The sequence below is a fragment of the Protopterus annectens genome, chromosome 5.part0 (assembly GCF_019279795.1).
Source record: "Protopterus annectens isolate FY-2018-M chromosome 5.part0, PAN1.0, whole genome shotgun sequence".
NCBI lineage: Eukaryota > Metazoa > Chordata > Ceratodontiformes > Protopteridae > Protopterus > Protopterus annectens.
In genome coordinates, this window is record NC_056735.1 from 766,332,226 (window position 1) to 766,355,552 (window position 23,327).

General features: G+C 44.5%; 1 protein-coding gene across 3 annotated transcripts in view; it reads left to right on the forward strand.

Moving 5' to 3' along the window:
* CUL5 (cullin 5) overlaps positions 1-23,327 on the forward strand; it is a 2,346,971-nt gene that overhangs the window by 1,837,036 nt on the left and 486,608 nt on the right. For all 3 annotated transcript variants that reach the window (XM_044072614.1, XM_044072615.1, XM_044072616.1), the window contains exon 14: positions 12,240-12,363. In XM_044072614.1, the coding sequence (XP_043928549.1) occupies positions 12,240-12,363 (124 nt within the window). The remainder of the gene's footprint in view (positions 1-12,239; positions 12,364-23,327) is intronic.

Sequence of the window (23,327 nt, forward strand, 5' to 3'; positions counted from 1 at the left end):
CGGAATCAAGCATGGCTCCTGATTCCCTACCTCCGGCTCCTAGTAAGCCAGATAGATATTACAGGGTTCCTGACTCCCACAAGTTTTTATTCAAAAATCCTGCTGCTGATCCTGAAACTATCTCACAGGGTCCCAAAGGTGTAAAGGCCTCTACAGCTAAAAATCCCGGCCCCTCTGATGGAGATTCCAGGGCGCTGGATAGATGGGGAAAGAAGGTTTATACATCTACAACCTTAGCAATTAGGGCCTTAAACTGCCAGTTTCATATGCTTAAATATCAACAGCATGTTATGGGCTTATTGAAACAGAAAATTATGTTGATTTTTGATTGTGCGGAAAATAAAGAATTACAGGAATTATTGCATGCAGCAGAACAGGTTGGAAAGCATACTTTGCAATGTGGTTTTGATTCCTGGGAGGCCTCTTGCAGGGCCACAGTTACTGGTTCTGTGATTAGAAGGCATGCCAGGCTCAAGGAGCAAAATCTGCCTGATCATGTTAAGGCTAAATTGTTGGATGCACCTTTATAGCATGATACTTTGTTTGGTAATAAGGCAGAAGAAGTTTTAAAGAAAATGGAAGACAAGGCTAAATTTATGCAAACTGTAAAAGATTTCTTACAAGTGCAGCCACCCAGATTCAGTAGGCCCTGGCCTACTAAAAATTGGTCTTTTCCTGTGTCCAGCAGACCCTCATAAGCCAAATCCAGGTGCTCAAAAGGCTGTAGATACCAGTCACAGGGTTCTTACAGGTCAAAGCAATGGGGTGCCTCTACCTCCAAATCTGGAGGAAACAAAGCACAACCCTACAGTAAGCAGTCTCAATGACTTCCCTCTACCATCACCAAGCACTTATCTTTTGGCAGCCCCATTGAGGGGAAAATTAGCACTTCATGCTCAAAATTGGCAGTTAATTACCCAGGACAAGTGGGTATTAAACATAGTATCCCAGGGGTACAGATTTCATTTCCATACTTTGCCAATTCCAAACGGTTGGCCAGATCTGCCACAAAAATCAATGGGCAGAGGCTCAGAAACAAGTGACGTCCCTCATGGATAGGGGGGCTATTCAGCCAGTACCAGAACAGGAAAAAGGACAAGGGTTTTACTCAAGACTGTTCCTGGTACCCAGAAAAGACGATGCCTAGCGTCCAATACTGGAGTTATCGATTTTGAACACATTCTTGGACATCCCAAAATTCAAAATGCTGACTTTACAACAGGTACTGCCCATGCTGGGCAAGAACGCTTGGTTAGTGACTCTAGACTTAAAAGAGGCATACCTGCATATCCCAATAAGGGAATGTGCAGAAGATACCTCTGCTTCAAGGCAGGTTTTATGCATTACCAATTCTCTGCACTGCCCTTTGGCTTATGTACTGCGCCCAGGGTCCTTACAAAGTGCCTGGCACCAGTAATTGCATTTTGCAGACAAAGAAGCATACAAATCTATCCTTACTTGGACGACTGTCTCATTCAAGCAGAAAACAAGGACATTCTTCTTCAATATCTGGCGTTTGTAAAAAGGGTTCTAACATGCCTAGGGTACACAATAAACGAAAATAAATCACAACTGGTACCCTCGCAAAAAATTACATTCCTGGGTGTTAGCTTGAATACAACTGCCCAGATGGCTTACCTTACACCAGTCAAGCAAAGGCAACTGACTATATACTTCAAACAAATGGCAACAAAAACCTAGTTATCTGCAAGACAAATTCTGCAGGCTTTGGGGTTCATGGCATCCTGCATTCTACTAATTCCATATGCAAGACTACATATGAGGAAACTTCAATGGTACCTAAAAAGTTTATGGGAGTCAACATTGTCACAGTCTGGAAACAATGCTTCCTCTCATTCCCTGCCTACAACAGGAGTTTCTTTGGTGGGCAGAGACATGTCACCAAAACAAGAGACTGTCTTTCACTCTACACCCTGCCACCCAAACCCTAACTACAGACGCATCAGACTATGCTTGGGGGGCCCACCTGGTGGGGAGATGCATTCAGGGCATATGGAGCCCAAAACAAATGGATCTGCATATCAACTAAAAAGATGCTAGCTGTTCAGAATGCCCTGACAACCTTCAAGGACTTACTTCATCCAGGACAACTACTGATAAAGACGGACAACACCACAGTTATGTGGTACATAAACAAGCAGGGGGGTACACATTCCTACCCCCTTTGCAGACTAGCCATGGCATTGTGGGACACAGCCTTGACTTACCAAGTACATCTTCAAGCTCAATTCCTGCCAGGAAAACAAAATACTCTGGCAGACGACTTAAGCAGAAATCTTATGGACCCTCACGAGTGGAAACTGGATCCACAAGTCTTCAGCATGATAACACAGAAATGGGGGAGCCCGGACATAGATCTATTTGCCTCTGCCAAAATTATCAACTGGACAAATTCTGCACAAGGACTTATCACAGACAAGCATGGAAAGTGGATGCCCTATCCTTCAGTTGGAAAAACCTGTCAGTCTACGCCTTTCCTCCTCTGCCTCTTCTCCCCAAAGTTTTGCTAAAGGTCAGTCAGGAAAAAACAAAAATGATACTAATTGCCCCGGACTGGCCTCGCCAGCACTGGAACCCAATTCTAAGGAATATGTCTCAACTCCCTCCTTGCTACTTGCCTCAAATACCTCATCTACTGTCTTAGCAGAGCAATCAAATTCTGAACACTCAGCTCCAAACTTTGAATCTGGCAGCATGGCTGATCTTGTAATTATTCAAACAACACCTCTCAGTAAATCTGTGATGGATGTCATTTTGGAAGCCAAGAAGGCCTAGTACTAGAAAATCTTATGCTGATAAATGGAAGAGAGTTTGTGCTTGAAACCAAGCACAAGGAACGGACATAGAAAACCAAATATTCCTCAGATTTTACAATACTTGACTGAGATGCTTGACAAGGGCCTATCTTTTTCTTCAATAAAAATCCATGCCTCTGCCATCTCGGCTCATTACAACACGGAGCCTCCCATCTTTTCTCATCCTCTGCTAAAACTTTATCTTACAGGGGACAAAAATTTAAGGCCTCCCAGAAGATCACCAACTCCTGCATGGGACCTCAATTTTGTGCTGGAAAAACTCACCCTGCCTCCTTTTGAACCAGCAGCTACTGCGGATATAAAGTTTTTATCTTGGAAAGCAGCTTTCCTTTTGGCAATCACTTCAGCAAGAAGGGTTTCAGAACTGCAGGCCCTCATGGCTGTGGAGCCTTTTATTACATTTCACCCGGACAGGGTGTCCCTCAGGACCAATCCCTCATTTAAGCCTATGGTGGTATCCAGTGTGGCTCTTAACCAAACTATTCACCTGCCAACATTTTACCCAAATCTGCAGGGGGAGCGGATTCTGCATTCATTGGACGTACACAGACAACTAAGATTCTACTTAAACAGGACCAAATCTCTAAGAAAGTATGAGCAACTACTGGTGGCATTTGCTGCAGGATCAGAGGGGAAAGCTATATCAAAGCAGACTATTTCTAAGTGGATAAACCACTGCATTCATTTCTGCGACTGGTATCATGGTAAACCAGTGCCCAAGGGAATCGGGTCACATTCCACCAGGGCTGCCACTACCTCAGCAGCCTTTCTCAGAGGAGTTCCAACCAAAGACAGTCTAGAAGCTGCTACTTGGAGCTCTGTTCATACTTTTACAAAACATTATCATTTGCCTTTCTTCTCTAAGTCCAGGGCAGGCTTTGCCACTGCAGTTCTGCAGGGCCTTATAGCCGCCCCTAATGCTATTTAGTTCCATCCTCCCATCCATAGCTTTGGGATTCTACCCAAATGTAATGTCTGCTACAGTGAAACACGAAGAACATAGTACAGTTGTGTACACTTACCATAAATGTAGATGTTCGAGTGTATTCACTGTTGCAGTCCGGGTTATCCACCCACCATCCCCCCTTTTTTCTTCTAGAACTTCTCTTTCCTTCACTATATTCTAAAACCTTTGTGATGTATTTGCTTTTAGATGAAGGTAAAGTTTATTTTGCTAAAAGTGTATATATATATATATATATATATATAATATATTTGTTTATTTATATATACATATTTTTGCTCCCCATTTGGGGAGCACCTGATATCTGGGGCAAGAAAAACTGAATAAAATGGCGTCGGCTGCATGTTTTATACCCCTGATGACCTGACATCATGGAAGAGGAGACAGCAACCGATGCAGGACCCAAGACTTTGATATTCAGGCCGGCTGAGGGCAACCTGCCAGCAGATTACCCGAATGTAATGACTGCAACAGTGAATACACTCGAACATCTACATTTATTGTAAGTGTATACAACTGTAGTTCCTTCGTGTTTCACTGTTTCAGTCATTACATTTGGGTTATCAGCCTGCAGGTAGCCCTCAGCCGGCCTGAATACCAGAGTCTTGGATTCCTGCATCGGATGCTCTCTCTTCTTCCATGACTTCAGGTCGTCAGGGGTATAAAACATGCAGCCAACGCCATTACATCGGTCTTTCTTGCCGCGCGGTGCAGAAGCAGTTCGCAAGTGCCAGTCGGCCGACTCCGAGTTTCAGAACCAAAGTCTTCAGAAAAGCTAAGTACCTCGTTGGGGATCCTTTTTCTTGCTCTTAACCAATGTCAGTAAAAGTTAACAATGGTCTTACCTGTGGAAAGCAAATACCTCATAAAGATTTTCATTCGTACTGCATTCCTTGCTTAGGCCCAGACCACGACGTCCCTCACAGTCAGTTTTGTGCCTTATTCAACCCCCGAACTATTCATCGTCGGTCTATTTTTGCAGCAAATTATTTTGGTACTCTGTATAACTATCCAGAAATGGCTTCGGTAAGCCATCTGACTATCGATATTCCGGAAAAAAAAGTAAGGATAAAGACAGAGACAGACCGCATAGGTCCAAAACTGCCGATAGTGCTTCCGTTAAGCTAGTCGCCAGTTTGCCGGTACTCAGTGAGGCGCTTTTGCAGCCCCTGATACCCACTACTTCAGATTCGCAGGCCTCTACTGAGACCCATTCGGACTCCGGTATGCTGCGAGATGCTTCTTCGACTATGGAACCTGCGGATGTCTCTACCTTGAATTGGTTTGGAGACGCTCTGCAGGCACTGGCTTCTGAGGGGTGTATTCAGGCCTACAGACTTGAATTTTAAACCAACGCCATCTTCTTCATTTAGGCCTAAAACTCGACCCACGCCTAGAAAACTGACGTCCAAACTGCTTGGTCAGGCTCATATGCCTAAAAAACTAATGCTTAGAATGGCTGAAGACCTTATTACTCTAATTAGGGGAAGCCAGCCTTCCCCCTCTGAGAGACCTAGAACTGATTTTCCTTCTGATCCTTCTGATCAGGATTCTGATATTTCTGTTTCTTCTGATTTACCAGGATTTGCCCTTCTCTACCTATGAGCATTCTGATGCAGAGGTTTCCATTCCCTTTTCTTCCCTTCCAGAAGATTTTTCTTTTGGTGAAACATTGCACACTCTTAGGGAGCATTTCCGCTGGGAAAGCCAGGATTACTCTGGCTCCAAAAAGAGGCTTAGGGAATTCTTACTCCTCCTTCAACACAGGCCTTTAGATATCCCTCCTGTTCTGAGCATTGTAGATGATACTTTCTTGGAATCTAGCCTGTCCCCAGACACTTTACCTCCAGCTCCCAGAAAACCTGACGGGTATTACAGAGTACCTTACTCTCACAAGTTCCTCTTCAAGAATCCTACTGCGGACCCAGAGACCATTTCCCAAGGTCCAAAGGGCATTAAGGCCACTGCTGCCAAAAATTCTACCCCTTCTGATAGTGATTCTAGAGCCTTGGACAGATGGGTTAAGAAGGTATACACTTCTGCTACTTTGGCCATTAGGGCTTTAAATTGCCAGTTTCATATGTTAAAGTACCAGCAGCATATTATGGGATTACTTAAACAGAAAATGATGTTGATTCCTGACTGTGCTGAACACACAGAATTACAGGATTTAATGCATTCTGCTGAACAAGTTGGTAAACATACTTTGCATTGTGGTTTTGATTCTTTAGAAGCATCTTGCAGGGCTGCTGTCACTGGGTCTGTACTTAGAAGGCATGCCTGGTTTAAGGACCAAAACTTGCCAGATCATGTTAAAGCTAAATTACTGGATGCTCCCTTAAACCAAGACTGCCTGTTTGGAAACAAACCAGAAGAAGTTCTCAAAAAGATGGAAGAAAAGCTAAATCTATGCAAACTGTTAATGATTTCCTGCAAGTACAGCCTCCCAGATTTAGTAGGCATTGGCCTTCAAAGAATTGGTCCTTTCCAGTCTCTTCCAGGCCTTCTCAGTCCAAACCCAGGAACAGCAGACCACCTAGGTTACAGTCTCATGCTACGCTCAGGTCTAAGCAGTGGGGAGCTCCCACTTCCAAAGCAGGAAGTAGTAAGACACCCCCCAATGGAAACATGTCACAATGACTTAACCCTAACCCTTCCGAGCCCTGCTCAACTGCCTGCTCCCTTAGTAGGGAAGCTTGCCCTGCATGCAAAAAACTGGGAACTCATTACCCAGGACAAATGGGTTTTAAATATAGTTTTCCAAGGATACAGATTCCAATTCCACACCCTACCAACCCCAAACGGTTGGCCAGACCTACCCTCAAATCAGTGGGCAGAGGCTCAACAGCAGGTTCTCTCTCCTAAGTATCAGGGCTATTCAGCCTCTCCCAGCAGAAGAAAGGGGACAAGGTTTTTTTTCTATACTTTTCCTGGTACCCAGAAAAGACAGATCCTGGCATCCTATCCTGGACCTCTCTATTCTAAACACCTTTTTGGTAATCCCAATATTCAAAATGCTAACACTTCAACAGCTGTTGCTTATGCTTGGGAAAGATGCCTGGTTGGCAACCTTAGACTTAAAGGAAGCTTACCTACACATTCCAATAAAGGAATCTTGCAGGAAATAGCTATGCTCCAGGGCAGGCTCTATGCACTATCAGTTCTCTCCGCTTCCCTTTGGCTTATCTACTGCGCCCAGGGTGTTCACAAAGTTTCTAGCTCCAGCCATTGCATTTTGCAGGCAGAAAAATATTCAGATGTACCCATACCTGGACAATTGTCTGATTCAGGCAGAAAGCCAGGACTTGCTATTAAAACATCTGGCATTCGTAAAGAAGCTTCTGTCCTCACTGGGGTACACCATAAATGAAAAGAAATCTCACCTTGTACCCTGCCAACAGATTGTATTCTTGTGAGCAAGCTTGGACACAGCTTCCCAGATGGCTTTCCTCACTCCAGAGAAACAAGTTTATTTCACAACCTACTTCAAACTACTGGCCACAAAGACCCAGCTATCTGCAAGGAAAATTCTGCATGCCCTGGGGTTCATAGCCTCTTGCATTCTGCTAATTCCATGTGCAAGACTGCATATGAGGAAACTACAATGGTATCTAAAAAGCCTATGGTGCCAACATTCTCAGGACCTGGAATCAATGATTCCTATTATTCCTTGTATAAAGAAAGAGTTCCTTTGGTGGGCAGAGGCCTGCTACCACAACAAGGGGCTCCCTTTCACTCTACCCCCTTTTGCCAAAACCCTATCAACAGATGCATCAGACTATGCATGGGGGGCTCACTTGGCAGGGCAGTGCATTCAGGGCAAATGGAACCTGAGTCAGATGCACCTGCATATCAACCAAAAAGTAATGTTAGCTGTACAGAGTTCCCTGACAGCCTTCAAAGACCACGTCCTTCCAGGACAGTTATTGGTAAAGACAGACAACACCACAGTTATGTGGTACATAAACAAGCAGGGGGGGAACCCACTCGTACCCTCACTGGAGACTAGCCATGGCTCTGTGGAACACAGCCTTGAGCCAAGTGCACCTACAAGCTCATTTCCTGCTAGGCAAGCTAAATTCACTGGCAGATGACCTAAGCAGAAATCTCATGGGGACACACGAATGGAAACTGGAACCAAAAATATTCAACCTCTTGAGGAACAAATGGGGGACTCCAGAGATAGACCTGTTTGCCTCCCCTCAGAACTACCAATTGGACATATTCTGCACAAGGACTACCCACAGTGAAGCTTGGAAAGTGGATGCCCTGTTCTTTACCTGGGAAAGCCTCTCGGTTTATGCCTTTCCCCCTCTGCCTCCCCTCTCGAAAGTTCTGCTAAAGATCAAACAGGACAAGCCAAAGACAATACTGATTGCACCAGACTGGCCATGCCAGCATTGGTACCCCCTCTGCACAGTATGATACCGCTGGAGCCATGGTACCTACCTCAGACATCTTTCCTGCTGTCCCAGCAGGCGGGACAGATTCTGCACCCTCAGCTTCAAACCCTGAACCTTGCAGCCTGGCTAATTCCTTGAGCTCTCCAATAGCATCCCTCAGTAAGCAGGTGCTAGATGTCATTCTGGAAGCAAGGAGGCCTAATACTAGAAAATCTTATGCTGAAAAGTGGAAAAGATACTGTTCCTGGAGCCAGACTCGGGGGATGGGCACAACGATGCCCAGCTTACCTCATATTCTTCAGTATTTAACAGAAGTGCTCCACAAGGGCCTATCCTTCTCGTCAATTAAAATTCATGCCTCTGCCATTTCAGCACATTATAATACTAACCACTCTTTTTCTCTCACCCCCTGCTAAAGCAATTCCTCAGAGGAGCCAAAAATTTAAGACCCCCCCCCCAGGCGAGCCCCTACTCCAGCCTTAGGACCTTAACTTTGTATTGGAAAAGCCCACTCTCCCTCCATTTGAACCAGCTGCAACTGCAGAGTTGAAATTCCTTTCTTGGAAAACAGCCTTCCTTCTAGCCATCACTTCAGCAAGAAGTGTGACTGAATTACAGGCCCTCATGGCAGTGGAGCCCTTCATTATCTTCCATGCAGACAGGGTTTCCCTCAGGACCAGTCCTTTCTTTATGCCCAAGGTGGTGTCTAGTGTGGCCCTAAATTAGTCCATTATTTGCCTACCTTCTTCCCGAATCCTCAAAACAAAGGAGAACGAATACTGCACTCTTTGGACATTCACAGACAACTTGGATTTTATTTGGACAGGACTAAGCCTCTCAGAAAATCTGAACAGCTGCTAGTTGGCTTTGCTGCAGGGGCAGAGGGGAAGGCCATTTCAAAGCAAACCATTTATAAATGGATAGCCCATTGCATTTGTTTTTGCTATAAGCACCATGGAGAACCTACCCCACAGGGGATAAGATCACATTCTACCAGGGCTGCATCTACCTCTACAGCCTTCCTCAGAGAAGTCCGTACCAGGGACATTCTAGAAGCTGCTACCTGGAGCTCTGTGCATACCTTCACCAAGCATTACCACATGCCTATTATTTTTCTAAATCCAGAGCTGGTTTTGCCACTGCAGTCTTGCAGAACTTAATAGCAGGTCCTAATGCCATCTAACTTCCTCCTCCCTTCCTTAGCTTTGGGAATCAACCCAAATGTAATGACTGCAACAGTGAAACATGAAGAACCTAGTACAGTTGTGTACACTTACCATAAATGTAGATGTTCGAGTGCATTTACTGTTGCAGTCCTGGTTACCTTCCCTCCAGCCCCCTGACTTCTCTTGGCTCTACCTTTCCTTCTTGTTTGGTGTATTTAAGCTTTCTGGTGTATTTGCTTTTTGATGGAGGTGTAACATAACATGTAATTGCTTCCCATTGTGGGGGGCACCTGATATCTGGGGCAAGAAAAACTGAGGTAATGGCATCGGCTGCATGTTTTATACCCCTGATGACCTGACATCATGGAAGAAGAGACCGCATCTGGCACAGGAATCCAAGACTCTGATATTCAGGCCGGCTGGGGGCTACCTGCAGCAGATAACCCAAATGTATTGACTGCAACAGTGAATACACTTGAACATCTACATTTATGGTAAGTGTACACAACTGTACTGTACCTCTCTTCCCCAAGATTTGGCGAGAATAATCATTGTATGAACATGTTTGTGAATTCCACTATCAGATTAATTTTCCTTTTGCCATTGATATGTCAGGGCTTTCTCTTTCAAATTGGACGTAGTGTCATCTTTGTGATATTTGCAGGGGCATAGATTGGTGCACTGCTTCAGTTAAAATTTCATTTTGTGCCATACATGTCCAGACACTTAGATGATGCTCCATAAATTGTTTGCAATCCATTCCCGCTCTTTTTCAGTTATCTCTGTGAAGTGTAAATTTGCCCTTCATTGTCAGTTTTCCAATTCCACCAGCTTCGCAGTGACCTCCTCTTGCAAAGCTTCCCACTCGGTCATTCTTCCTTTCACCTTGCTGTCAGATTTTTGCAAGAGTGTTTTTTCATCTGAATGTACAAGCCTCCTCAGTGATATCCACTTATTTTATTAATGGATTTCATATATTCTTCTAGGCAACTACCCATTTTCATAATTTCAGAATAGATCTGGTCCAGTTTGTGTTCCAACTTAGTGAGACTAGACTCCTCCAACATTGTCATAACTGAACTTTTGTGGCACTCTGTTCCTCTGACTATGTATTTAACTTTTCAGATTGTACCCTCTTTCCCCTTTTCTTCTTAGTAGACATTAACTTTACACACCTTCCCTCTATTAGGGTAAATAGCAAATGTTTTGGGGTTATATTATTAATTTTAACTCCTTTAACTTTCCCTTGCACCAAAAGACAGGGAGCCCATTTTACTTGGCTGATTACTATACCAGAAGTCCCAATAAATTTCTCTCTGCATGGCCTTGTTTTTGTCTTATTAGGGGCACTTAGCTTCATGGTGGTCAAACTGGGAAGCATAATTCTGGATGTGTGTCCAGCCCCAGTGTACAGTGTCACAGAATGTACCAGCAAGCGGCATGTAGGGAACCAGAACATACAGATGATTGCAAATTAGGAGCTCTCATTGAATCTGACACTGACACAAATGTTCTCCAGGAGGGGCTGACACAGACAACTGCTGTCAGAGCCATGGACTAAAACTAAATGCCAAGAAATGCATAATAGTATCCATTGGGAAATCATCCATCCCTGCTGTCATATTAACAATGCACCACTTAGAGCTGACCCAGTAGTCAGGGACTTAGGGACACACACAGATAGTAATCTAGCCTTTGACCATCATCTGTCTACAGTGTGAGGAAATCATTCTATGTTGTGCAACTTATAAACAAAGGTATGGCGTCTTCATCCAAGGAAGTCATTGTTCTACTGTGTTCGGCATAGTACAATGTCCCCCTTTGGTATGTACCTAACAAGGCATATCCAACAACTGGAATCCCCACAGAGGTTCCTCACTAAAAGAATACAGGGAATAAGTAAAATGTCCTATGCAGACCACCTCAAAGCCTTGTCCCTGTTTTCTGTCTCCTACAGGCTTTTGAGGGGAGATCTACTCCTGGCATACAGGGCACTGTCAGACCCCACTCTGATGGACCTCCTGCATATCCACAAAATAAACAGCACCAAAATTGCCCATTCTAAAGACTTGAACCTTGCCTTTGATTTAAATAGGACCTGCTGGAGAGAGAGGTATGTATCCCAGAGACTACGGCCCCTGTGGAGCAGGCTCCCCATCCATGTGAAACAGAGTTGCAGCTTGGACAATTGGATGGAAAACTGGAAATTTGTCCCTGGTTTGGCATCTATGTCTCTAATCGACACAGGTAACCTGTAAATGGTTCATCTCCCATGCCCATGCTTACACTTATCAAGGTTATCAGAACTTGTCAGAGATTTGGGATGCATGGCTAGGCTTAAAAAGGCCCTTGCGGTCGTTGATTCATAGGTTCGTATGTGTTTACTAGGCTAATAGTTTTGTATAGGGAAAGCTTCCTCTGAAGATCTCTCCCCTCTAGAGGTTTTATACAAGAAGAGCATCTTTATAAGAGTTGCCCCTTCTGGAGGGTCCTTTCAAAAATTAACAGATATGGGAAGTAATTTTTTTCTTCCTCTTCTTTTTGTTTTTTTGGTCATCTGGTGAGACCACATCAGGAATAGGTAACTACAGTCCTAGTCCATCAGCATTTTCTGTGTATGTTAGTAGCTTTATAGTTGTAAGTCTGCATGTTGTGCTTCAGACAGAGTCTGAGTAATGGAGTAAATAGTCTCTTTTTAGAAGTTCCATTCTTATCTAAATGTTTCCCCAGGTTCAATAGGTAGACAGCATCCTTCCTTTTTGCTGAGATCCAAGTAGTACAAAATACATATTTGTATACTGAACATTCATTGTCCAGCCATTACGCATTGTTTTTTCACATCTGATTGAAATCTCTCTCTCTTTTTAAGGAAGTGGGTATGCCTGCAGACTATGTAAATAAGCTGGCACGAATGTTCCAGGACATAAAAGTGTCTGAAGATTTGAACCAGGCATTTAAAGAAATGCATAAAAACAATAAGTTGGCTTTACCAGGTAACCTTTTATTCACTTAATGTTTTCCTGTTTAAAGTATTGCATACACATTTTTGCATTTGTAATTTTCCTTAAGTAGTGCATTTATATTTACCCATGCTACCAAAATGCCAAATTTTGGTATATGCGAAGCATAGATCTTTAGGGCATTATCAGCCAGCAGTTATTTCATGGGACCTCTCTGACACTGTATATGTGAGCACCCTAATGGAAGGACTAGGTGCCATTTTCCTCAGTTGTATCTGCCATTTGTAGAGTGAAGAACAGCACTCATTCTCATTTTGTTTAACAAAACGGATCACTTTGGTGCCAAACGTTATGCTTACAGAATAATTTGTGTGTTTAGTTAGATCCTGGAGATGCCATTACAATATTGCAGAGCACTGTAAGCCTGCTTAATGACTTTTTCCTTTAGCATATGGTCATGACTGAAGGAGTCAGAAAAGTATGTAAAGTTTTTTGAATAACCAAGACTTGCTAATCAGCACAAAGTCCAACAAAGTAAAGGACCTCTTCCAAACATGGCTTTAAAAATTATTCAGACTTCGAACACAAAAGATTTTATTAGTTAAAACAGGTTAGCGCTTTCATAGGTAGTATTCTGCTTCTTCAGACCCTTGACTCATTGACAGTCAATGGTTTGAAGAAGCAGAGTGTACTAAATGTGAAAGGATTAACCTGTTTTAACTAATAAAATCTTTTGTGTTCGAAGTGTGAATCATTTTTAAAGCCAGTTTTAAAGCAGTGTTTGGAAGAAGTTCTTTACTTTGTTGGAATTTGTCACTGTTTCAGAGGCTCCAACCTTTACTTGAGTAGTCATCATTTTATCTTTGTATACGTTGTCAGCACAAAGCCCTTGGAATTCCATTAAAAAAGCTGCTCCTGCAGCATCTTACATGTCCCTGTTTGTGGAAGACTGAAAAATATCAGAAATCACTATCCAGTGACCACTAGTTTTATTTCTTCCAGAAAGCAGTCGGGTAGATCTTTCTTTTCTAGTAGAACAGCTTATCCTCCATTTTCTGGCAGGCTGGTCTATGTTAAAGAACTTCACTTCAGATGTAGGAATCTTCAAAACTAAAGTTTCAACAGTAAGTAGTGGTGTGGAGTATTGATGTACCTGCCATCAAGGAACAGTTCTTCAACCACTGAATTGTCAATGGCACTGAAAGCCATCTACTTGAAGGACCCATTTTTCCAACAAATTGTAACCCTTATCTCATCCCTTTTTCCAGACTTTCTTTGACTTTTCCTAGCTGTTTGGAAGGCAGACAGGCCTGTAATGAAGAGATGCAACCCTTTTCGTTATTGGTATCCTTCACTGGGAAAGGATCAAATGGAAAATGCACTAGAAGAAGGATGGATAGAAATGGAATAGAAAGTCTGGATGTTCTTCGTGTTTCACTGTTGGAGTCATTACATTTTGGTTATCCCTGCCAGGGTAGCCCTAGGTCGGCCTGAATACCAGAGGTTTAATATTTCTGCATCAGTTGTTGTCACTTCAGGACTGACGTCAGGTCGTCAGTAGTATAAAGTAAGGCAGCCGATACCATTACATCAGTCTTTCTTGCGGAGGGGCCAGAAGCAGTTCGCATGAGTGCCAGTCGGCCACTATGTGAGTTTCGTTTTCCGAATTGAAGTTGAAGTCTTCTAAAGCTAAGAACCTCATTGGGGATCCTTATTTTCTTGCTCTAACTGGTCAGAAAAAGTTAACAATTGTCTCGCCTGTGGAAAGCAAATACCACACTAAGACTTTCATTCTTACTGCATCACTTGCTTAGGCCCAGACCATGAAGTCCCCCGCTGTTGCTTTTGTGCTTTGTTCAATGACTGAACTATACATCGTTGGGCCCTTATTGTAGCTAGATATTTTCACACTCAGTCCTCTATTTCCGATATGGCTTTGGTAAGCCATCCGACATCAGATCTTCCGAAAAAACGTAAGGATAAAGACAGACACAGACCGCACAGGTCCAAACCTACTGCCGATGCTTCCGTTAAGCTAGTCATCAGTTCTTCGGTCCTCAGTGAGGCGCTTTTGGAGCCCCTGATGCCCACTTCTGTGGATTCACAGGCCACTACCGAGACCCTTTTGGAGTCGGGTATGCCGCAAAACTCTTCATCGACTAAGGATCCTGTGATTGTTTCTACCTTGGATAGGTCCAGAGCCGCTGAGCAGGCACCGGCTTCCGAGGAAGTACTTTGCACTACCAATTCCCGACACAAACCGATCACTTCTTTCACGTCTTCTGTTCTTTCGGAAACTACCGAGTTTCTAAGGCCTAGGGTAAGGGTACGTACCACACCCAAGAAACCGACGACCCCATCTCAGGCACCTGCTTCCTTGCCTCAATCTCAAATGCTTAAAATGATGGAAGACCTTATAATGTTGATCAGGGGAAGCCTAGCTACCCCTTGCAAAAGAAAAAGAGATTTGTCTCCTATAGTGTTGTCTGAACAGGAGTCCAATGAATCCGATGCCTCTGAATACGAAGGCATGCAACTCCTCTCTGCTTATGAGGATTCTGATGCAGAGGAATCCATTTCTTCAGCCTCTCCACCCGAGGATTTTTCCTTTGGGGAAAACCCTTCATACTTTTAAGGGAGCATTTCCAGTGGAAATGTCAGGACTGCCCTCAGTCTAAAAAGAGACTATGGGAATTTTTAGATCTTCCACAGCACAGACCCCTGTCCATTCCTCCTGTCCTGGATGTTGTGGATGATGTTTTCATGGAATCTAGTTTAACTCCTGACACCCTCCCTCCTGCTCCCAGGCAACCAGACAGGTATTAGAGTCCCTGACTCTCACAAATTTCTTTTCAAAAATCCTACTGCTGACCCTGAGGTTATCTCCCAAGGGCCTAAAGGAATTAAAATAACTTCTGCTAAGAATCCCACCTCCTCAGATAGGGATTCCTGAACTTTAGACAGATGGGGTAAAACAAATATACACCTGTACTACTCTTGCTATTAGAGCACTAAATTGTCAGTTCCATATGCTAAAATTCCAGCAGCATACCATGGAACTCCTCAAACGAAAAATATCAACTTTTCCTGCTTGTGCAGAAAATAGAGTTGCAAGACTTGATGCATTCTGCAAGTCAAGTAACTAAGCACACCTTACACTGTGGTTGTGATGCCCTAGAAGCATCTTGCAGGGCAGCAGTCACCAGTTTTGTCCTTAGAAGGCATGCTTGGCTTAAGGAACAGCCTTCGCCAGACCATGTCAAATCTAAACTATTGGATGCACCCTTGCACAAAGACAACTTATTTGGCTCCAAGGCAGAGGAGGTCTTAAAAAAGATGGAAGAAAAAGCTAAATCTATGCAGACAGTTAAGGATTTCCTGCAGGTCCAGCCACCCAGGTTCAGTAGGCATTGCCCCTCCAAACACTGGTCCTTTCCTGCCCCCTCCAGGTCAGTTCAGCTCAGACCTCGGGGAAGCAGACCCCCCCAGACAACAGCCACAGGGAATGTAGAGATAAAAGCAATGGAGTGCCTCCACTTTTAAACCAGGGAGTGCAAAGCCACCCCCCCATGGTAAGAACTCACAATGACTCTCCACTTCCACCCCCTCCCTCTGCCCACCTGCACTTGTCCCTGGGAGGAAAACTGTCCTTCCATGCAAGCACCTGGGCCACCATTACGAACAACAGTTGGGTCCTCAACATAGCGTCCCAGGGATACAGATTTTCTTTCCACACTCTACCAACTTCAAAAAGGTTCCCCGAGCTACCTCCAAACCAGTGAGCAGAGGTCAAAAAGCAAGTCCTTTCCCTGCTCTCCATGAGGGCAGTAAAACACGTTCCTGCAGAACAGATAGGCCAAGGTTTCTACTCCAGGCTCTCCCTGGTACCCAGAAAAGAGGGCACCCTGGCACTCCATCCTCAATCTAGCCATTCTAAACACCTTCCTGGTGATACCAAAATTCAAAATGCTAACCCTTCAGCAACTACTACCTATGCTGTCCAAGGATGCCTGGCTAGCCACCCTAGACCTAAAAGAGGCCTACCTACACATCCCAATCAGGGAATCATGCAGGAAATATCTACATTTCAGGGCAGGATCCCTGCACTTTCAGTTGTCTGTGCTTCCCTTTGGCTTATCTACTGCTTCCAGAGTTTTCACAAAATGCCTGGCTCCCGCCATTTGCTTTTATCAGGCAAAGAAATTTTCACATTTACCCATACTCAAGCACATGGCCTTTGTAAAGGACCTACTGACCTCCCTAGGGTACACTATCAACGAAAAGAAATCCAAACTAGTATCCACCCAAAAAAATTATATTCCTGGGAGCAAGCCTGGACACAGCATCCTAGATGGCATTCCTTACACCAGAACAGCAAACTTACCTGACAGCCTATTTCTCTAAACTAGCCACCAGAACCCAGTTATCCGCAAGGAAAATCCTGCAAGCTCAGGGGTTCATGGCGTCTTGCATTCTTCTCATTCCATATGCCAGACTGCATATGAGGAAACTTCAGTGGTACCTAAAAGGCCTTTGGTGTCAACACTCTCAAGACCTGGAAACTCTTATACCAGTGATACATTGTCTATGGAAAGATTTCCTTTGGTTGGCAGAAGCATGCAGCCACAATAAGGGACTACCCTTCTTACCACCCCTTGCCACCCAGACCCTCACCACAGACGCATCAGACTATGCCTGGGGTACACACCTGAACGGCAAGTGCATACAGAGCCAATGGAGCCCACATCAAATATATTTGCACATCAACCAAAAAGAGATGATGTTCATCGTGTTACACTGCTGCAGTCATCACACTTGGGTTATCCTGCCGTCAGGCGGTCCCGCAGTCGGCCAGAGTTCCAAAGTCTTGGCCTGGCGTTGTTTGCTGTCGCTTCTTCCCTGACGTCAGTGTGCCAGGGGTATATAATATGCATGCGATGCCATTTTCTTCAGTCTTTCTTGCCGAGCGGTGCCCGAAGCAGAAGCAGTTCGCAAGTGCCGGTCGGCCGACTCGTGAGATTTTCGAAGTTGAATTTCAGATCCGAAGTCTTCAATAAAGCTAAATACCCCATTGGGGAAACTTTTTTCTTGCCTCACACCGATGTCAGAAAAAGTTAATAATTGTATTTCTTGTGGGAAGCAAATACCTCATAAGGACTTCCACTCTTACTGTATTCCATGCCTAGGCCCTGATCACGATGTCACTAGTTGTCGGTTTTGTGCTAGATTTAACAAACCCGCTATAAAAAGACGTTTTGATTTTGCTTTGCACTACTTTGGCCAAAGGTTCAATTATACTATGCCGTTGGATCAACCGACGACCGCAATTTCGAAAAAACGCAAAGACAAGGATAAAGACAGGCATCCGAGGTCCAAAACCGACAACGAAACCTCTTCTAGGTCAGTCGCCGGTTCTCAGTGAGGCGCTTTCGCAGCCCCTGACACCCGCTACCTCAGAGCCACAGGCCACCTCCGACTCCCACGTGGAGACAACTAGGCCTCTGGAAACTCAAGGTATTGGGCCTACGGAAACTAATCCCTCAGATGGGTCCGGAGCCATTGAGCAGGCACCGGCTTCTGAGGGTGTTTTCAGACCTTCACAACTTACCATTAAAACAACAGCCAAGACAAAGGTACAATTAAAGACAAAGAAACAAGTACAGCATTCTCCTGGACAGTCCTCCATGCCTAAGAAACAGATGCTTAAAATGGCCGAAGACCTCATTACTCTAATCGGGGGTTCCCATCCCCCTCCTGAGAAAAGGCCTAGGCAGGATACAGACTATGACTCCTCTGATCAGGTTTCCATTTCCTCTGATTCCTCTTCAGACCAGGGATACTCTTTACCCCCCTATGAGGACTCTGATGCTGAGGAATCTATCCCTTCAGCCTCTCCTCCTGAGGATTACTCTTTTGGGGAAACTTTACATACCATGAGGGAACATTTCCATTGGGAAAGTCAGGAATACTCAGAATCCAAGAAAAGGCTCAGGGATTTCCTCTTATTGACTCAGCACAGGCCCCTGGCTATTCCGCCTGTGCTAGACATTGTGGATGATGTGTTCTCTGAATCCAGCTTATCTCCTGACTCTTTGCCCCCCTGCTCAAGCCAAGCCGATAGGTATTATAGAGTCCCTGACTCTCACAAGTTTCTTTACAAAAACCCTTCTGCTGATCCAGAAACTATTTCCCAGGGTCCAAAAGGGGTTAAGGTTTCCATTGCAAAAAATCCAGTACCCTCTAACAGAGATTCCAGAGCTTTGTATAGATGGGGGAAGAAAGTATACACATCTCCAACTTTAGCAGTAAGAGCTTTAAATTGCCATTTTCACATGCTTAAGTACCAATAATATTTAATGGCTCAGTTAAAACAGAAAGTGCTTGCTAGCTCGGAAGCTCCTGATTGTAAAGAAATGCAGGATTTATTGCATGCAGTTGAACAGGTGGAAAACGTACTCTGCAATATGGTTTTGATTCTTTAGAGGCCTCTTGTAGAGCCACAGTTACAGGTTCTGTTATTCGAAGACATGCTTGGTTAAAAGAACAGAGTTTACCTGAACATGTTAAGGCAAAGTTATTGGATGCTCCTTTACAACATGATACCTTGTTTGGTGTTAAGGCAGAAGAGGTGTTAAAGAAAATGGAGGATAAAGCTAAATCTATGCAAACAGTCAAGGATTTCTTACAGGTACAGCCACCTCGGTTTAGCAGAAATTTGCCAACAAAAAATTGGTCCTTTCCAGTGTCAGACAGGCCACAGAGAGGCAGATACAGACGCCCAAGAGGCAGATCTCAACCCCAAGGCTCAAACAGACGATGACAGTGGGGCACCTCAACCCCAAAAGGAGGTGAGGACAAGTCTCAACCTTACAGGAAACAGTCACAATGACGTACCTTTGCATACGCCAAGCACGTCCCTTCTGGAAGCCCCCTTAGGGGGAAAACTAGCACTTTTTTTCTCAAAACTGGCAAACAATCACCCAAGACAAATGGGTCCTGAATATTGTCTCAAGGTTACAGATTCCTCTTCCATACTTTACCAAAGCTAAAAGGAATGCCAGACCTGCCACAAAATCATTGGGCAGGGGCACAAAAACAAATTTCAGCCCTCATGGACATGAGAGCTATACAAAAAGTACCACAACAGGAACAAGGACAATGATTTTACTCAAGACTCTTCCTGGTCCCCAGAAAGGACAAAGCCTGGAGGCCTATACTGGACCTTTCAATTCTGAATACTTACCTGGATATTCCGAAATTCAAAATGTTGACATTACAGCAGCTTCTACCCATGCTGGGCAGGAAGGCTTGGCTTGTTACTCTGGACCTCAAAGAGGCATACCTGCATGTCCCTATCAGACAAAATTGCAGAAGATACCTCCAATTCAAAGCTGGTACAATGCACTACCAATTCTCTGCACTGGCCTTTGGCTTATCTACTGCGCCCAGGGTCTTCACAAAGTGCCTGGCACTAGTAATTGCATTTTGCAGACAAAAGGAATTCAAATATATCCTGAACGACTGCCTCATCTAAGCAGAGACAAAGGACATTCTTCTACAGCATCTGGCATTTGTGAAAAAGTTGCTAATTTCTCTAGGGTACACAGTAAACGAAAAGAAGTCAAAACTAGTGCCCTCGCAACAGATTACATTCCTGGGTGCCGGCTTAAATACAACGGCCAAGATGGCTTACCTCACGCCAGACAAACAAGTGCAGCTAACTCAATATTTTCAACTACTGGCAAAAACGTCCCATCTCCCTGCAAGAAGATTTCTGCAGGCCCTGGGATTCATGGCATCCTGCATACTACTAATACCATATGCCAGACTGCATATGAGGAAATTACAGTGGTACCTAAAAAGTGTTTGGACTCAACATTCTCACAGTCTAGAAGCAGTAATTCCAATAATTCCCTGCCTACAACAGGAGTTTCGATGGTGGGCACAGGCATGTCACCTAAACAAGGGTCAGCCTTTTACCCAACCCACAGCCAGGCAAACTCTAACAACAGATGCTTCGGGTTACCCCTGGGGAGCACACATGGCAGGAACATGCATTCAGGGCAAGTGGACCACAGACCAGATGCATCTTCACATCAATCAAAAAGAGATGGCAGTTCAAAATGCCCTAACAGCTTTCAAGGACCTTCTACATCCAGGACAACTATTACTAAATACAGACAACACCACAGTAATGTGGTACATAAACAAACAAGGGGGCACTCATTCTTATCCCCTATGCAGGCAAGCCATGACCTTGTGGAACACAGCTCTAACATACCAAGTTCACCTGCAAGCACAATTCCTGCCAGGAAAGAAAAATACTCTGGCAGATGACCTAAGCAGAAATATCATGGATCCTCACGAAAGGAAATTGAATCCACAAATCGTCAGCATGATAACACAAAAATGGGGATGCCCAGACATAGATCTTTTTGCCTCCCCTCTGAATTGCCAACTACAAAAATTCTGCACAAGGACTTATCACAAACAAGCATGGAAAGTGGATGCTCTTCTGTTCAGCTGGAAAAACCTAAAAGTCTATGACTTCCCACCATTGCCTCTCCTTTCAAAGGTACTCCTAAAAGCCAGACAAGAAAAACCACAGATGATCCTGATTGCTCCCGACTCGCCATGCCAGCACTGGTACCCTATCTTAAGGAACTTGGCTCAGGGCCCACCATGGATTTTGCTCCAAATTCCACACCTTCTGACTCAACAAAACAATCAGATCCTGCACGGTCAGCTCAAAACCCTAAACCTGGCTGCATGGCAGATACATTAGTCAAACAGGCAACACCTCTGTCTAAAGCTGTTATGGATGTCATTTTGGAGGCCAGGAGGCCTAGCACCAGGAAAGCTTACTCAGAAAAATGGAAGAGATTATGCACCTGGAACCAGGCTCACAGCCTTGACCCTCTTGTTCCAAACATTCCTCAGATTTTACAATACTTGACTGAGATGCTGGACAGAGGCCTATCCTTTTCATCAATTAAGATTCATGCCTCTGCCATTTCTGCACATTACAACACGGATCCTCCTTTATTCTCTCATCCCTTGCTAAAGCAGTACCTCAGAGGGGCTAAAAACATAAGACCGCCCCGGAGAGCACCAACTTGGGACCTCAATTTCGTTTTGGAAAAACTGACCCTACCACCTTTTGAGCCAGCCAATACAGCCAATCTAAAATTTTAATTATGGAAAACAGCTCTGCTCCTGGCAGTAACTTTAGCACAAAGAGTCTCAGAGCTACAGGCATTAATGGCAGTGGAACCTTTTATAATTTTTCATCAGGATAGGGTATCTTTAAGGACAAACCCTACCTTCATGCCAAAGGTGGTATCTAGTGTGGCTCTTAACCAAACCATCCATTTGCCTACTTTTTATCCAAACCCCCAAAATAAAGGGGAGAAACTTCTGTATTCTTTGGACATATACAGGCAGCTACGCTTCTACTTGGACAAAACAAAAGCTTTCAGGAAAACTGATCAACTGTTTGTAGCATGTGCTGCAGGATCACAAGACAAGGCTATCTCAAAGCAGACTATATCCAAATGGATAGGACACTGTATTCGGTACTGCTACACACATCATGGAAAATCAGTCCCTAATAACATTAGGCCTCATTCCACCAGGGCAACAGCCACTTCAACAGCCTTTCTCAGAGGAGTACCTACCAAGGAAATTTTGGAGGCTGCAACTTGGAGTTCAGTGCACACCTTCACCAAGCATTACCACCTGCCGCTTTACTCTAAATCCAGAGCAGGATTTGCCACTGCAGTTCTGCAGGGCCTCTTAGCCAATTCTAACTCTTTATAGACCAGCCACCCAAACTTAGCTTTGGGATTCAACCCAAGTGTGATGACTGCAGCAGTGTAACACGATGAGCATAGCACAGTTTTGTACCTACCATAAATGTAGATGTTAGAGTGTTCACACTGCTGCAGTCCAGGTTACCCTTCCTCCATCCCGTCTGAACTAGCTGGACTTATCTGTACCCTTCTATCCTATACAACCTTTGGGGTGTATTTGCTGGTAACTGAAGGTATTGTTTTTATTTTATATGTATATTTTTGATTAGCAATATGTATTGCCTACCCACTTGGGGGCACCTGACATCTGGGGCAAGAAAAACCTGAAGAAAATGGCGTTGGATGCATATTATATACCCCTGGCGCACTGACGTCAGGGAAGAAGCGACAGCAACCGAAGCCGGACCAAGAATTTGGAACTCTGGCCGACTGCGGGACCGCCTGATGGCAGGATAACCCAAGTGTGATGACTGCAGTAGTGTGAACACTCGAACATGTACATTTATGGTAGGTACAAAACTGTACTTTACCTGTCCAGCACGCATTGACATCTTTCAGACCCCTTCTCTCCCCAGGGACTCTACTGATCAAAACAGACAACACCACAGTGATGTGGTATATCAACAAGCAGGGGGGACTCACTCCTACCCGCTGTGCAGGCTTGTCATGGCCATTTGGCACACAGCCTTAGCCATGCAACTACAGCTGTTAGCACAATTCTTGCCAGGCTCTCTAAACTCTCTGGCAGACAACTTAAGCAGAAATTTTCTGGACCCACACGAGTGTCAGCTAAACAAAAGAACCTTCACCATTATAACTCAGAAATGGGGCACCCTGAAGGTAGACCTCTTTGCATTCCACTCCAACCATCAGCTCAGCAAGTTGTGCACCAGGGAGCCCCACTGCAGGGCCTGCAAAGTGGATGCTTTATCTTTCCAGTGGGTCAACCTCTCAGTCTATGCATTTCTTCCACTACCTCTCATTACCAGGGTACTGCTCAAAATAAAGCAGGAAAAACCAAGGGCAGTCCTGATTGCCCCAGACTGGCCACACCAGCACTGGTGTACCCACTGCTGTGCAGCCTGTCCCCTCTGCCACCATGGCATCTCCCTCAGATCCCAACACTCCTGACTCAGAGGGAAGGAGAATTCATGCATCCCCAATTGCAGACCCTCTATTTGGCAG